This window comes from Podarcis pityusensis (genome assembly GCF_964106645.2).
Source record: "Podarcis pityusensis genome assembly, chromosome: 16".
Taxonomy (NCBI): domain Eukaryota; kingdom Metazoa; phylum Chordata; class Lepidosauria; order Squamata; family Lacertidae; genus Podarcis; species Podarcis pityusensis.
Window position 1 is genome coordinate 27,533,033 of NC_138041.1, and position 17,496 is coordinate 27,550,528.

The 17,496-nt window shown below is 44.4% G+C and overlaps 1 protein-coding gene across 2 annotated transcripts; it reads left to right on the forward strand.

Moving 5' to 3' along the window:
* The first annotated feature begins 1,220 nt into the window (after positions 1–1,220).
* On the forward strand, positions 1,221–10,747 carry LOC308465400 (vacuolar protein sorting-associated protein 29-like). 2 transcript variants are annotated; one of them, XM_080985386.1, is made up of 4 exons: positions 1,221–1,299; positions 5,212–5,403; positions 8,356–8,591; positions 10,457–10,747. In XM_080985386.1, exons 1-4 carry the CDS (start codon positions 1,297–1,299, stop codon positions 10,572–10,574), a joined length of 549 nt encoding a protein of 182 aa, XP_080841512.1. In that variant the 5' UTR covers positions 1,221–1,296; the 3' UTR covers positions 10,575–10,747. The 2 variants fall into 2 exon arrangements, with proteins under 2 accessions (XP_080841512.1, XP_080841513.1); XM_080985387.1 differs by lacking the exon at positions 1,221–1,299 and adding an exon at positions 3,405–3,423.
* Positions 10,748–17,496: the final 6,749 nt, after the last annotated feature.

Consider the following 17,496-nt stretch of genomic DNA (forward strand, 5'->3'; position numbering starts at 1 on the left):
GCGAGATGAGCGCCGCAACCCCAGAGTCATTCGCGACTGGACCTAATGGTCAGGGGTCCCTTTACCTTTTATCTAGAGTTACTGCTGCACTCAGGTTCAGATTACTGGCTCCCCACGGTCATAGAATCATGGAATAATGGAATTGTAGCATTGGAAGGGATCCCAAGGATCATCTAGCTCAACAGCCTATAATGCAGGAATGTGCAGATTGAACCTGCAACCTTGATGTTACCAGCAGCACCCTCTAATCAACTGAACTATCCAGTCATCTGGTTAAAGGTAAAGGTAAAGGGACCCCTGACAATTAAGTCCAGTCGTGAATGACTCTGGGGTTGAATTCAGCTCACACTTAAGGGCAGACCTACCCAATTTGCTCTTCCGAAAAACAAGACATGAACCGCGACACGGCCTTCCTTTGAAATTTGCTGCTCTCTGAATTTCACAATGCAGTTCTCCAGCTGAGTATAACTGCAAGAAAATGCATTTGCTAGGGCAAAGTGTGCATTTTTAAAATGGCAGATATTCGCGAACACAACATTAGCATTGCATTATGTGAGGGGAAATTGCCTTGCAAAAAAAATTCTGCGTATTACGGGAAAGTGCAAACAAAGAGAAATTCATGGATGAATTTTCACAGGGACTTTTTAAAAAGTCAGAACGATGTGGAAATAAAGAGAATTGAATTGAAAAATGGAAAAATGAGAAAGTGAGACTGACAAATTTGTCTGTTCCCACTGCAAAGTGGGAGTAATATCTACCTAGGGTTGCCATATTCCAAAAAGGAAACGTTGAGCTTTTTTTTAAGGAATACCCAGAAATTGTTGGGATGCAGAACCTCCTTTAAATATTAAAGTGGGTGTAGGGAATCTGGCCCTGTGGATGTTGCTGAACTACAACTCCCATCATCCCTGGCCATTGCCTATTCTTGCTGGGGCTGGTGGGAGTTGTAGTTTGGCAACATCCAAAGGGTCAAATATTCCCCACACTCACTTTAATATGTAAAGCAGGTTCTGGATCTCAGCCCCAGCAACAGCTGGCTGTTCCTTTAAATGAAGCCCTGTATCAAATAACCTTCAGGACCAGCACCCCCAGCTCAGAAGTGTTTTTAAAAAGGGAGATGAATGCAAAAGGGCAGTAAGGGCAAGGGCAGTAGCTTCAGGGCTTGCACTGCACATGTGTCAGGAGCTCCACAAACCTACTAATTTGGCAGCTGCTGTGGGCAGCTTTCATTTGTGATTCAGTGTGTTTGCTTTGCTGTCTGCTGGGATACCAGGAAGGAGGTGGAAGTCTTACAAGATGGTGAGCAAGGGGCAGGGACTAAGGGGGACTTTTGCATAGGGTTGGAGGGATGCTGCTCATTTAAGGCCCCCTTTTCCTTAAGGAGGGGAGCGTGGTTTTTGTGTTCACAGCTGTGCCAAGATTCTAGGGAGAACTCTTATTCTGAGGCCAGAGGAGGTTCCAGGGCTCTGGCTGGGAAAGCCCTTTTCCAGTGCCAAAGTTTAGCTCTTCCTAAATAATACCTTTGAGTGCAGAGAGAATCTCTCTCCTATAGAAGAAATCATCTGCATACTTACCTTAACACAGAGCATTTAAAGTGGTGCTTAAGGGTCTATGTAAAATGGACTTCTTGATCTGGAAGCCTCACTTCCAAATGCATTGATGGGCTGCGGTTGCGAGCAGGCTGTAGCTATAGGGGTGTGTGCATGTATACTCTGCACATGCCCAGAGACTTGTTTCCTCTTCCTCCTGTGTCGCATTCAAAACAGGCTCTAAAGTCAAGCAAGAGAAGGCTTAGATTATGGAGAAGGAATTCGAGGTTGTAACGTGTGTTATTATTCTCAGATAATACCAGAGTCCCAGCTAGCTGCAGAAGTGACTGCCTCCGTTTTCTCTTCCTTGCAAAGAGGCAATGAGAAAATTATGCACAGTTTCTGGGTCAATACCTTAGATCAGGGATGTGTTCTTCCAGATCCCACCAGACCACTGGGCATGCGAGCTGGGACTGATGGGCGCTGGAGTCCAATAACATGTAGACCTTGCCCTTCAGCCTGAGGGCCAGATGTGGCCCTCTAGACATCTTTAGGTGGCCCTTGGGCCACACCCCTCACTGGTCCTGCCCTGCGTCCTCCTCTAGTGATTACCTATCTGTCTGGGGTGTGTTCTTGAAGGGCAACCATGCCTTTGGTTTGCTTGTATGGAGAGTGGGGTGGGTTTGGCCACACCCACTTCTGCCACTCTCACCCATTGGAGGCCAACAGTAGGGGGCGCCAGAGCCAATGACAGAAGGAGCCAACTAATTCTTGTTTAGTCCCCATCTTCCTCCCTGCGGAGTTGTACAATGCCATTACTGAGACTGAGGGGAAAGGTGGCAGGGAGAACCACCCCTTGGACTGGTTGAAAGTAAAAAGTGTTATAAGAAAAATACCTCTAATTCCCTTGTGGAGTATCTAGAGGCCGTATAGAGTCCCTCAGGAGATCTCTATCAGTCGGAGAGAAAGCAGAGGCCAACCGGAGTACAATGGAAGCAAAGCGGCCACTAAGTCTGATTAAGGAAAATAAACTGTTGCAACAGGGTCCCCACTCCACCACACGCAGGAGGGAGGAGAACCCCCCAAAATTGTGCGCAAGCTCCTATACAGTGGTACCTCGGGTTAAGAATTCGTTCTGGAGGTCCGTTCTTAACCTGAAACTGTTCTTAACCTGAAGCACCACTTTAGCTAATGGGGCCCCCTGCTGCCGCTGCGCCGCCGGAGCACGATTTCTGTTCTCATCCTGAAGCAAAGTTCTTAACCCGAGGTACTATTTCTGGGTTAGCGGAATCTGTAACCTGAAGCGTATGTAACCTGAAGCGTATGTAACCCGAGGTACCACTGTAAAGACTTGAAATTGCCCACCTTGTAACCCAAGACCACCCCCCAAAACATCATACATGCATCACAGAAGGAGGCTGTCTCCAGCAGAAATTTGAGTGTGTTGCTTCTCTCCTGTCTGCCAGGATACCTGATAATGCCTTAAGGTAAAGGGTAAAGGGACCCCTGACCTTTAGGTCCAATTACAGACGACTCTGGGGTTGCGTCACTCATCTCGCTTTACTGGCCGAGGGAGGTGGCATACAGCTTCTGGGTCATGTGGCCAGCATGACTAAGCCGCTTCTGGCAAACCAGAGCAGCACACGGAAATGCCTTTCACCTTCCCGCTGGAGCGGTACCTATTTATCTACTTGCACTTTGTGCATTCGAACTGCAAGGTTGGCAGGAGCAGGGACCGAGCAATGGGAGCTCACCCCGTTGCGGGGATTTGAACTGCCGACCTTCTGAACGGCAAGCCCTAGGCTCTGTGGTTTAACCCACAGCGACACCCGCGTCCCTGATAATGCCTTACTTGACTGCATTTTCTGGGTAGCCTGGCCATTCCTTTGAGATGGTAAATACTTTAGTTCCTGAATCTTTTACACATATTAATAGTGTGCTCAGTTTAACAGATACTTGCTAGACTGTATTTGCAGGGAGGTGTAAGCCCCTCCAGTCCAAAGACAATTGGAAAGCGTTTCCCATTTCCTTCCTCCTTGCAGATAAATATTTGAGTTCAATTTGGGAGAGTCAAAATGGCTTGCTCTCCTATACTATTTCGGACACGTGGTTTATATACTTATGTATGTTTGTTTGCCTTGTACAATTATGAACATTTATTCTATATTTGAGACCTTAGAATTCTTATAACAAAAGACAGGCAGGGGATGATAGGCTGAGGTTAGTGGAGCAGCGCCCCAAAGTTTAAACCTCTATTGCATTAGAATGACGTTCCTTTGGGGTTCCCCCCAAACCAGGCTTAATAACAATAATAATAATAATAATAATAATAATAATATTTATATCCCGCCCTCCCCGGCCGGAGCTGGGCGGCTAACACCAGTAAAATTACAGTAAAAACATAATAGGAAAAAAACCCAATTTAAAATACAGGCTAAAATGCAATTTAAAATGCAGCCTCATTTTAAAAGTAGCCCATAGATCAAAACCATAAGGGGAGGGAAACATAAGGGTCAGACTGAGTCCAAACCAAAGGCCAGGCGGAACAGCTCTGTCTTTCAGGCCCTGTGGAAAGATGTCAAGTCCTGCAGGGCCCTAGTCTCTTGGGACAGAGCATTCCACCAAGTTGGGGCCAGTACTGAAAAGGCCCTGGCCCTAGTTGGGACCAATCTAACCACCTTATGACTTGGGACCTCCCTCCAAAATGTAGTCATTTGTAGACTTTAAGGTCCTCTGTGGGGCACACCAGGAGAGGCGGTCCCATAGGTAAGAGGGTCCTAGGCCGCACGTGTCTTTTGAGCTGCAAAAGGTTCCTTTCCCCTGCCCTAGAGGCTGTCACATATACAGGGAAAGGGAGAAAATCTATGAAATTCTGTGTCCCTCGAGGGGTGCTGCTAATATCCGCAACTAATAAACCACAGGCCTCTGAAATTCAGAGCGTTAGTCTGCAATCCTAAACTCACTCGTTGGAGAGACAATTCTCATGGCGCTGATTGAGACGTCCCTCTGTGCCACGAACACTCATAGGAACCCAGTTAAGAGAGTCTTTCTTGAGTACATAGTTGACTAGACTCAGTTAAGATTGCACACATTCCTTTCATTGTCATGTGATAAACTCACAAGATTTTGGCAAGTCTTTCCTGGTAAGTGCCTATGTGTTTGCAGAACTGGGGCGATTAGAAAGATAAAGTGTTGATGGAACAATGCCCCAGATTTTGCCATTTCTTTGGTTTTTGTTCCAAGAAATAGTTTGTACTAGGACCAGATCACTATCTCTGTGAAAGGTTAGGGTGGAGGGTGATGTTGTGAAATGTTACATAGTCCCTTCATTAAAAGGTGGGGGGAGAACCTAGACTTTTGCCCATCTTGAAGTTTATGATAAATGTCCTTTTCTGTTTATTTACTAAAGCCTTTCTACCTGCTTTTCATCCGAAAAAGGCTCCCAGAGCCACTTTCGTAAGATCCATATCAGGTGAGATAGATACACAAGGAAGTGGGAATGGGGAGGGAAGAGGAAAGCAAGCAAACTCTTGAGGTTATCAGATTCTTACAATGACTGTCCCCAGCACTGTGGAGACTACTTGTACCTGGGTTCACATGTGAACAAGCCTAAAGTCTAACATTTTTTGTTGGCGTTTTCGTTTCTACTCTTCCCTCACCGGGCTTGAAAAAAACAAAACAGTTGGTGCTGGTGATTGGAGACCTTCACATTCCTCACCGATGCAACGCTCTCCCCGCCAAGTTCCGGAAACTCCTGGTTCCTGGAAAGATCCAGCATATCCTCTGCACGGGGAATCTCTGTACCAAGGAGACCTACGATTATCTACGGACGTTGGCCGGGGATGTCCATGTGGTCAGAGGGGACTTTGATGAGGTAGGGGCACAGCTTCAAAACTTTGTTACTGGCTGCTGTCGCAGGAACCCCCCCCCCAATCATTCAGTTTGTACAAACTCGGCTCACACATGACATAAGCTACGCGTCTGTTATAAATTCATAGAAAATCAACCATACATCGGATCTGCACCGTTCCACTTTTATTTTACTCCATGAAGGAAGGACTACAAAATGGGAAAGGTTTGATACAGGTCAGCCATAATTCCTTGAGCATACCAGCACATACACAGGAGCCCTACTGAGTTGGCAACGCAACCTTGATGGTCCCAGACAGAAGACCATCAAGGTCACAAAGGACTTGCATATGGGAGTGGATTCAACATGGACTGGAACAAAGGACAATGATCAGGTCTTCCCTCTGGGGGCAGGAAACTGCCAGCTCCCCTTTGTCCTCTGGAAATGACTCATGGGGAGGGGGAAAGGAGGGACCAGCCAGGTGACAAGATACTCAGGTTACCTCCACAACTCCTCCCTCAACCCCTCCTTTTTGTGATGTGTCAATGATGTAGTCATGATGTAGTTGTGATGTAGTTCTAGGGGTGTAGTTTGGGGGTTTAGTAACTAATAAACATTGGGGTCTTATTTTGTACTGGGCTTCCATTTTGTTTCACCTCGTGGCAGGTGGGAGTCCTGTCGCGACAGTCTTCAATAAAGACCAAGCCTACTGGCGGCTGTTTTGCTCTGGTATTCTTGGCTGGTGTCCTTGTTTTTTTGTCCAAGGGAGCCCTCGGATTTCTCCGTTAACACTGCCAGTCTGGGAAGATGTAAATGGGCAGCTCCTTGCAAGTCACATTTCCACCATATGTCTAAAGCACTGTGATACCCCTTTAAACAGTTATGGTTTCTCCCAAAGAATCCTGGGAGCTGTAGTTTCAGAGTGTCGAGAGTTGTAAGGAGGCCTGTACAGGGGTACCTTGTACAGGGATACCTTGGTTCCCGAACTCAATCCATTCTGGAAGTCCGTTCGACTTCCAAAACGTTCACAAAGCAAGGCATGGCTTCTGGTTGGCCCTGGAAACAATGCCAACAGCCAAAACGGATGTTCGGCTTCCAAAAAACGTTCACAAACAGGAACACTTCTGAGTTTGCGGCATTTGGTAGTGTCGCAGGAACCCCCCCCCCATCATTCAGTTTGTACAAACTTCACACACACACACACACACACACACACACACACACAAACACACACTACATATGCTACGCTTCTGTTATAAATTCATATAAAATCAACCATACGTCGGATCTGCACTGTTCCACCTTTATTTTACTCCATGAAGGAAGGACTACAAAATGGGGAAGGTTTGATACAGGGCAGCCATAATCCCTTGAGCATACCAGCACATACATACGAGGCCCTGCCCAGTTGCTATGCCACCCCTGATGGTCCTAGACAGAAGACCATCAAGATCACAAAGAACTTGCATATGGGAGCGGATTCAGCACAGACTGGAACAAAGGACAATGATCAGCTCTTCCCTCTGGGGGCAGGAAACTGCAAGCTCCCCTTTGTCACCTGGAAAGTACTCATGGGGAGGGGGGAAAGGAGGAACCAGCCAGGTGACAGGACACTCAGGTTGCCACCACAACTCCTCCCTCAACCCCTCCTCCCTCACCTACAATTTTCAGAGTTACCTGGGAAAAACCACTTCGGGAATTGCAAGGGGAATAGGGGAGTCTCCTAAAACTCACCCTGAACAAACTAAAGCTCCCAGAATTCTTTGGGGAAAGCCATGACTGTTTAAATGTACAGTGTGGCCTATATAATAATGTGTACCCCCTCCTGGAGAATTATACCTGGGGGTGGGAGAAGAGACTTCTTCCTCCATGTACCTGTGCGGGCAGCCACCCCCCACCCTTGGTACAATGGACAGAATCTTTCCCAATCCTAGTAAGTTATTGTAGTGTTCAGTGGTGATGAGACAACAGTTTCTCTGGTTGGAGATGCAAGATGCCTTTTTCTTTTCTTTTCTTCTAAAAATTATATTAAATTTCTGTTTTACATTTTAGAATATTCAATTAAGCAACCTTAATATCAATGACTTCCCTTCTCTTTCCATGGTACATTTTGCAGATCACAAATCCCTGCATATTTTACAAAAACCAAATCATTCCGTATTCCATTATTACATCCATCAACACTTATTTGTGCTCTTGAATTTATCTTAAAGCTGCCCATGTTTTTAAAATACACACAATTCCCCCCCATATATTCAATAAACATTTTCCAATCTTCTTTAAATGTATGTTCTTCTTGTTCTCTTATTCTATATGTTAAGTCCGCAAGCTGTGCATATTACATCAATTTAAGTTGCCGTTCTTCTTTAGTTGGTACTTCGCTTGTTTTCCATTTTGGGGCGAACAAAACATGGGCCGCAGTAGTGGCATACATAAATAACCTTTCCTGACACCTGGGAATTTACGTCTGAATTATCCCCAACAGAAAGGACTCTGGGTTGTTTTTTTAAAGTACTTTTAAACATTTTTTTTCCAATTCATTATGAATTATTTCCCAATATGCTTTTTCTCAAGATTTAGCCCAGAAATAAATGCCATATTTTTTGCTCTATAAAACGCACCAGACCATAAGACGCACCTAGTTTTTGGAGGAGGAAAATAAGAAAAAATATATTCTGAATCTTAGAAGCCAGAACAACAAGAGGGATCGCTGCGCAGCGAAAGCAATGATCCCTCTTGCTGTTCTGGCTTCTGGGATAGCTGCGCAGCCTGCATTCACTCCATAAGATACACACACATTTCCCCTTACTTTTTAGGAGGGAGAAAGTGAGTCTTATAGAGCAAAAAATACGGTACACTAGAAGGAACCTGTGTGTATTTATTTAAAAATGAAGGGGTCTGACCTTGTATTGTTGATTCTGACCTGTGCATCAGTTAACAATTAACCACCTCCTCCTTTTCTTTTTCTTTCTTCAGGGAACAAGTTACCCGCTGCAGAAAATAATCCTGGTCGGGCCATTCAGAATCGGCTTGATCCATGGCCATCAAGTTATTCCCTGGGGCGATCTGGACAGCTTGGCCATTTTACGCAGGCAGCTCGATGTGGATATCTTAATTTCAGGACATACGCACAAATTTGAGGCTTTGGAGCACGAAAACAAGTTATACATCAACCCAGGATCAGCCACAGGAGCTTACAATGCCGTGGACAGGTGAGACGGTAGATCTTTCAGCTGGGGTCTGACCTTTGATCCATCTAGCTGGCAGCAACTTTCCAGGGTTTCAGGCAAGGTGTCTCTCTCAGTCTTACCTAGAGATGCCAGGAATTGAACCCAAGACCTTCTGCATGCAGAGCAGATGCTCTATCCTTGAGCTAGGGCTCAGGGCAGAGGAATCCATGAGGGAATGCATAATATGTGCATTTGTGAAATATACAGTAGTACCCTGATTCCCGAACAGCTTGGTTCTCAAACAAATTGGCTACTGTTAACGGAAAAATCCGAGGGCTCCCTTGGACAAAAACAAAGACACCAACCAGGATAACTTGAAGTAAAACAGCAGCCTGTAGGCTTGGCCTTTATTGAAGACTGCCGCGACAGGACTCCCACCTGCAACAAGATGGAGCAAAATGGAAGCCCTGAACAAAAGAAGACCCCAACTTTTATTAGTTACTAATCCCCCAAACTACACCCCTAAGACTACATCACCAAAAGGAGGGGTTGAGGGAGGAGTTGTGGTGGCAACCTGAGTGTCCTGTCACCTGGCTGGTTCCTCCTTTCCCCCCTCCCCATGAGTACTTTCCAGGTGACAAAGGGGAGCTTGCAGTTTCCTGCCCCCAGAGGGAAGAGCTGATCATTGTCCTTTGTTCCAGTCTGTGCTGAATCCGCTCCCATATGCAAGTTCTTTGTGATCTTGATGGTCTTCTGTCTAGGACCATCAGGGGTGGCATAGCAACTGGGCAGGGCCTCGTATGTATGTGCTGGTATGCTCAAGGGATTATGGCTGCCCTGTATCAAACCTTCCCCATTTTGTAGTCCTTCCTTCATGGAGTAAAATAAAAGTGGAACAGTGCAGATCCGACGTATGGTTGATTTTATATTAATTTATAACAGAAGCGTAGCATATGTAGTGTGTGTGTGTGTGAAGTTTGTACAAACTGAATGATTGGGGGGGGGGGGGGTTTCCTGCGACACTACCGAATGCCGCAAACTCAGAAGTAAGTGTTCCTGTTTGTGAACGTTTTTTGGAAGCCGAACATCCGTTTTGGCTGTTGGCATTGTTTCCAGGGCCAACCAGAAGCCATGCCTTGCTTTGTGAACGTTTTGGAAGTCGAACGGACTTCCAGAATGGATTGAGTTCGGGAACCAAGGTACCCCTGTACAGTCGTATCTTGGGTCTCAAACGCCTTGACTCCCGAACGAATCAACTCCCAAACAATCGAAACCCGGAAGTGAGTGTTCTGGGTTTTGGAAGCCAAACATCTGACAGGGCATCCGTGACTTCTGATAGGCTGCAAGAGCTTCCTGCAGCCAACCAGAAGCCGCGCTTTGGTTTCTGAACGTTTTGGAAGTCAAATGGATTTCCGGAACGTATTCCGCTCGACTTCCAAGGTATGACACTATTCTATAACCTGCCTATAACCTTCTTGTTTAGACATTCCTTCTGAGATGTTTAGGAAGCTGAGGTGATTTTAATCTGTTTTAGTATTTTAACTTTCGTATGTTTCAAAGTATGGTTGTGAATTTTAATTGATTTATTGTTTTATCTTTTTGTAAACCACTTTGAGGGTTTTGTTTTGTTTTTTTACAATCAAGCATTGTATATTTTTTTTTATGAAATAAAAGAAAACAAATATGCTGCATACAGAAAATTCTGCAACCCTAGAATTCTGCAACTGAATATCTGAACGCATAATTTTAGGGCATTATTCCCTCCCTGCTTGGCTCAGACTGACCATGTACTTGGAAGAAAATCTGCAATGTCCTCTATTAATTATCCATTAGCTGGTGCTGGTAATTTTTTTTTTTTTTGAGAACTGCTGCAACATTTCTAACACAAATTATTTTGTGACTTCCAGAAACATCACTCCTTCCTTTGTACTGATGGATATCCAGTCCACCGTAGTTGTGACTTATGTGTACCAGCTCATTGGAGGCGATGTGAGGGTGGAAAGGATTGAATACAAGAAGCCTTAAATCAAGCTGCCTCTTCCTCTCATATGCTTCATGCCACCGACGGTTTTGACCATTCATAAATGCCAAGCGGCTGCATATTATTGGAGCATTTCAGTGGGAATTTTGTGCTTGTAACTGCTTGTGATCTCTTTCAACTGAAACACATAGGAGCAATAAACCTGTTGCAAAATGAACTATATTCCATATTTTTTTAAAAAAAAAAAGAAGAGAGAAAAAAAGAGGAGGATAGGTTTGGAAATGTCATACAGTGGAGTCTGGACCATTTGGGTAAATGATTCCCAGTTGCACCATCCTCAATCTGTTCTCTGCCAGCCTCTACTCTCTTGCCTTCTTACAATATCCAGTCCGGTGTGTGTGTGTGTGTTCCTGGCTATCACCCTCCTTTCCCCCCTCTGTGTTAAGCTTGTACAACTCAGCAAGGGGGGAGGAACAGTAGGACAAAACTAGAATAGGTTGGCTCTGCCTGCCGCTGGCTCTGGCTCCCTCTACTGTTGGACTCCCTGCCTTCTACCCTACCAGTCTCTGAGGACCAGCCACTGCATAGCATTCCATGAATATTTGCTTAGGATTAGGAAGTAGGAAGGTCTGAAGGGTGACAGGAGCACAGAAACGTAATATAGGCAGGAGAAATACTCATGTGTATCTGATTTTTTCCCCATATGCATGCACACGCACCTATAAAAAGACCATGTGAAGTGCATAAGTATTGATCAAGGTCATTGGGTTGCAGCTAATGCTAGTCCTACTTACAGTATTAATAATTGATAATTGATAATTGATGATAATTGATAATTAATTATACCCAGTGCTTTTTTTCTTAAAACTGTTTAGAGGTACTCTCATTTTGACTCAAGAAAGCCACCATTTTATAGTTCAAATCAGGAAAAATAAATGGACAAAAGTACGAAGATTCACAAAATGTTTAGGGGGGAAAAACACTGTTTATACCCCACCCATCTGGCTGGGTCCCCCCAGCCACTCTGGGTGGCTTACAGCACAGAAAATATTGTAAAACATTAGACATTAAAAATTTCGCGATACAGGGTTGCCTTCGGATGTCTTCTAAAAGTCAGATAGTTGTTTATTTCCTTGACATCTGATGGGAGAGCGTTCCACAGGGTGGGCACCACTACTGAGAAGGCCTTCTTAGGACCTAAGTTAGTCATGTCCATTAATTTCAGTGGGTCTGTTCTAGGTCGGACTAGTACTGGAGACAACACTATGAACAGAATCAGGCAGGGGGTTGGACTCGATGGCCCTTGTGGTCTCTTCCAACTCTATGATTCTATGATTCTATGGTTTGCCCTCCCACTTCTAATAGCACAATGCATCTGGTCACGTTTGCATCCAACCAGACTTCTGTAGTTCAGATGTCATGAGTGGATGGGGCCAAATGGAAAAGTGGACTGAGTGTAGCAAGAAGTGAGGTTGCAGGGAACCAAGCAGAAGGCCTTCTCGGTAGTGAGTTTTCAATTTTATATGTGCTGTAAGCCACTCAGAGTGGCTGGGGAAACCCAGCCAGATAGGCGGGGTATTAATGTTGTTGTTATTTATGATCATCATCTTTTACCTTTTTGTAGTAGACTAGTTTTGCACCCCTCTCTGACCTCCATCCAGTAAAATGAGAGGCTATAGCTGGAGCTTGTTGTAAGCTGTTCAAAAAGATGCATAAATTCTTTGCAAAGAGGGCCAGATTTGATGAAGCAAACATGCATGAGGGCCAACCAGAGTTGTTGACCTTTTTTTAGGAAGTTTTTTCACCCCAGGAGCTGCCACAAGGGCTGGATTAAACCGACTGGCAGGCTGGATTAGGCCCCCAAAACGGACTTTGGACATGCCTGATTTAGAGGAACTATCTGTTGCCTTTATAGCATTTGTGGGCCAGGATGGTTAAGGAATTGAGGACGGACAGGAGAGATGTATTTGCATATCTTTGCATTCACCACCTCACAGGGTTTAAGTCAAATCAGAAAGGCTCTTTTCAGAGAAACCTTTTGCTTCAGAGGAAGCCCAACTTCCTTGCATTCCTCCAACATGGCTAACCTTCCTCTCCTCCTCGTCCTCCTTTTCGCTTTTTGCAGTGGTAATGTAGTGAATTTGTTGTTTGTGTTTTGAAATGTGGCGTTCCATCTCTTTTTCCTCCTCCTAGAAATATACTTTGAGAAGAGGACTTCCTCTATTACCTTGCTCTCTGTTGGGTTTTCTTCCCTTTTCTCATGGCTTGGATGGAACAAATGTTTCTCTCTATTTTCTCTGCTTTCTTTCAGGGGTCTTTAGCCAGTTTGTGTTGACTCAGACACCTTCGCTGTCAGTACCCCCTGGAGAAACAGCCACAATCCCCTGTACCAGGAGCACTGGGAAAATTGGAGACTACTATGTATCCTGGTACCAGCAAAAGCCAGGCAGTGCCCCCAAACTGATTATATATGAGCACAGCACCAGACCCTCTGGAATCCCAGAGAGGTTCTCTGGTTCTTATGACACCTCGTCCAACTCTGCCACCTTAACTGTCTCCAACCTTCAAGCAGAAGATGAGGCTGCTTATTACTGTTTATCGTATGACAGCAGCAGCAAGTGCACAGTGATACAACCACATAGGGAAGTGTGACAAAAACCTCCTTGCAGACGATGGGCTTCTTTTGGCACTGGCTGCAGCTGATACTGAACTATGTCAAAAACCACTCCTTTGGGGGACTGTTCTCAATGAGAAGAGATTTGGTGAAATTATCACAGTGGGGTGCATGGTAAAAAATGAAGCAAAATACTATTTTAACACAGTACAATATGATCAGGATCCTTCACATAATGAAGCCGACAGCAAATTTCTCTCTCTCTCTCTCTCTCTCTCTCTCTCTCTCTCTCTCTCTCTGTCTCCAAAGTCCATGTGGAGCAGGCTCAGAGGTGGTCTCTGCCTGCCTCCATCTCTCCAGGAATCCTTTCCCACCTGTTTATATACCTGTTTGGCAGGAACTCGTGATCCAAAACACTGTTCCGGTATGATCACATCTTATCAGCCTCTTAGAAATCCTGTGGAACCTCACATTTATCTAGCTCTATCTGAGAACCAATTTCATTTATGAAATGGATCCTTTGTTAGCTGGGATTTGTTTTTGAATTTATTTATTTGGTTTTTCAGGTTAAAGTTTTACAATCACATATCCAACATGCAACATAAAAACAAGATTCCAAAGAATCTCCTGGACTTCCCCCTCCTCCCATTTGTGGGTCCTATTGTTAGTCATTTCCTCCTGCATCTTTTATAATAATGCAAATCCTTTACATCTCCATTATGTCCAAAATTCACCATTAAACTACAAGTGATATTCCAATCCTACTAATGATTTTTGCTGTTTACATTGGTTTTTAAGATAAGTTATAAATTTCCCCCATTCCCTATTGAAAGTTTGGTCTTCCTGAGTTTTGATTCTTGCAGTCATTTTGGCCATTTTGGCATAATCCATCAACTTGATCTGCCATTCTTCTCTGGCAGGGACTTTATCTTCTTTCCATATCTGAGCCAATAACATCCGCACAACCATGGTCATATACATAAATAGTCTTTTCTGTTCCCTTGAGATTTCGGCACCTTGAATTCCAAAAAGAAAGGCTTCGGGTTGTTCTGTGTTTTTTTAAAGAAAAAGTTATTTTAAACATTGTTAGTTGGAATTTGAATCTTCTCATCCAGGTGATCGTCTTTATTTCAAGGCTCCCCAGTCTCAGTGCTTCTGGATGTAGAAGGATTCTGATGCCCTTGTTGGAGTCTTGCCATCTTTCTAACGGGTCACTGGAAGCCAGTGTGGTGTAGTGGTTAAGAGCAGTAGTCTCGTAATCTGGGGAACCGGGTTCGCTTCCCCGCTCCTCCACATGCAGTGCTGGGTGACCTTGGGCTAGTCACACTTCTTTGAAGTCTCTCAGCCCCACTCATCTCACAGAGTGTTTGTTTTGGGGGAGGAAGGGAAGGGAAGAATGTTTCCTCTTTGAGACTCCTTCGGGTAGTGATAAAGCGGGATATCAAATCAAATCCAAACTCTTCATGTGCTTGTGCCTTCAATAACAGCACTTAAGCTGGTGAACTTTATCCTGTCACTCGCCCCCATTTTGAGAGAAGTTTTGCCCTGGAAATGTCAGTGTGCCAGTCTGCTTTTAGAACTGTGATACCTGATACCTGCCGTCCTGTCTTGAATCTTTAGGGGTTGCTGTCAGACCACTTTCACCAGATTTAGCAGCAATGTATTTTCTTGTAAATTCCCTGCACCTGCGGTGCCAAGTGAAGCAGAAGAGTGCACAATATTTGTGAATAAATCTCTTGGGTCTTCCAGCTCCTTCCTGCACAGAGATCAGGTGCTGATAATCTGCATCTCTCTCTAATCTCAAATTTGTTACACTGGGCTGATCCTAAGGGATATTTACACATTACATTTAAGAATTACATTACATTACAGTGGTACCTCGGGTTACAGACGCTTCAGGTTACAGATGCTTCAGGTTACAGACTCTGCTAACCCAGAAATAGTACCTCGGGTTAAGAACTTTGCTTCAGGATGAGAACAGAAATCATGCAGTGGCAGCGCAGCGGCAGTGGGAGGCCCCATTAGCTAAAGTGGTGCTTCAGTTTAAGAACAGTTTCAGGTTAAGAACTGACCTCCAGAACGAATTAAGTTCTTAACCTGAGGTACCACTGTACAGTACTTATCTTTTTGGTTTTGGCACCTAGATGTGTACAAATATATTTCTTTGTATCCTTACCTGAACAGTAATTGAGAAGCATCAGGAAAAACAGAACCCAGGCCATGGTGAACTCTCAAAAGCGAAGTGGGTTTCTGAAGCTAAGAGGCAAAGGGCAGGGACCCCACTCTTTCCTTTCTTAAAGTTTTTAGCCCAAGGTGCCACTGTACATTTAAGATGCGTGTGGAGCTGTGGTCTAAAGCCCTGAGCCTCTTGGGCTTGCCGATGGGAAAGTCGATGGTTCAAATCCCCACGACGGAGTGAGCTCTTGTTGCTGTGTCCTAGCTCCTGCCAACCTAGCCATTTGAAAGCACACCAGTTCAAGTAGATAAATAGGTACCGCTGTGGCAGGAAGGTAAACAGCGTTTCCGTGCATTTTGGCTTTCGTCATAGTGCTCCGTTGCACCAGAAGCAGTTTAGTCCTGCTGGCCGCATGACACAGAAAGCCGTCTGCAGACAAAGGCTGGCTCCCTTGGCCTGAAAGCGAGATGAGCGCCGCAACCCCATAGTCGCCTTAACCGTCCAGGGGTCCTTTACCTTTACCTTACGTTTAAGAAGTGTGCAGTACAATCTGCGCAGTGCCGGATATACGTAAAAGCTAAACAAGCTATAGCTTAGGGTCCCACTCTCCTGGGGGTCCCCAAAAAATTTAAAGGGGAAAAAAACCTGGATATGCATTTCCAAAGATAAAAAACAAATAAAATAAAACCTACATACAGCAACAGTGTTCTGTGTTGTGTTGTGTAGGCTATGTATATTCTTTTGGGAAATTTTAGGGACAGAGCTACTCAAAATGTATAGAAACGTATTCACGTATGCTACTACAGTGGCAAGAATGTTACTTGCCCCAAAATGGAAGGAATCAGAAGTCCGGGCAAAGGAAGAATGGATACAAAAACTTATGGAATATGCAGAAATGGCAAAACTTACCGGAAGAATCACAAATCTTTTGCAAATGAATGAAATGGTTTATTGAATATTTAAGGATAAATAATAAACAGATAAAAACATTGGCAGGATTATTGTAATAACCTGCAGTTTTATAAGAGTATATATTTAAAGAAGATGAATAAATGATTAAATTAAATTAATTTGGATATGCAGAAGATATTAAAGATAGATTTAAATTTAAAGATAAATTTAAATTAGTGAAATGTATAAACTTGAAAAGTATAAATAAATAAAAGAGCAACTAAAAAAAAAATGTATCTTGGTACACTTTACTCAGCTAGAGAACTGCATTGCAACATGCAGAGAATTGCCCCCAGTGTTGGGTCACCATTAAATGTGAACTGAATCGAATTTCTCCTCCATCCTTAGATATGAGGCACCAATATAACAGCAATATTCCTCTCTGATTTATGTGAGGAACAACTACCCTGATCTCTCTTTTCAGTGATTTCTTCCTCCCCCTATAAAATTCCTGTGGCTGCTCATTTGCGCAAGAGACTTTGTGTGCAGGTTAACAGATGCCAGGAACAGATGTCCGCTACCTTAGACCTGTAGAGGGAGATGTCGGACCACCTTCCTCATATTTCATAGATTTTTAACTGTCTCTGCACCACCTGCACATCTGGAATGAATGAAGCACGTCATTGCAGCAGGACACATCTGGTCAGGCTTCCACCCACCAGCTCGCCTACTTGTGACCTCTCCAGACAAAGGAACAACTCTTCTTTTCTAATATCTGTAGCTGCCATCTGGGTGGAGTGGATGCTGTTAGGGTAGTTGAATGCACATGGGTACTCCATCCTTTTCCCTCCCTCCCTCCCACCCCTCTATGCAGCCCCAGGTGCTGCTGATAGTAATAATAATAATAATAATAATAATAATAATAATAATAACATTTATACCCCACCCATCTGGCTGGTTTTCCCCAGTTACCCTGGGTGGCTCCCAACAGTACACTAAAAACAGAATAAAACTTCAAACATTAAAAATTTCCTGATACAGGTTTGCCTTCAGATGTCTTCTAAAAGTCAGATAATTGCTTATTTCCTTGACATCTGGTGGGAGGGCATTCCACAGGGAGGGCACCACTACTGAGAAGGCCCTCTGCCTGGTTCCCTGTAACCTCACTTCTCACAGTGAGGGAACCGCCAGAAGGTCCTTGGAGCTGGACCTCGGTGTCCGGGCTGAACGATGGGGGGGAGACGCTCCTTCAGGTATACTGGACCGAGGCCCATTAGGGCTTTAA

Excerpts from the sequence above, each read along its gene's own strand:
- LOC308465400 (XM_080985386.1), top strand. Across the intron at positions 5,404-8,355 it reads TCAGAGGGGACTTTGATGAG|GGAACAAGTTACCCGCTGCA; the intron begins GTAGGGGCACAG and ends TTCTTTCTTCAG. Across the intron at positions 8,592-10,456 it reads GCTTACAATGCCGTGGACAG|AAACATCACTCCTTCCTTTG; the intron begins GTGAGACGGTAG and ends TGTGACTTCCAG.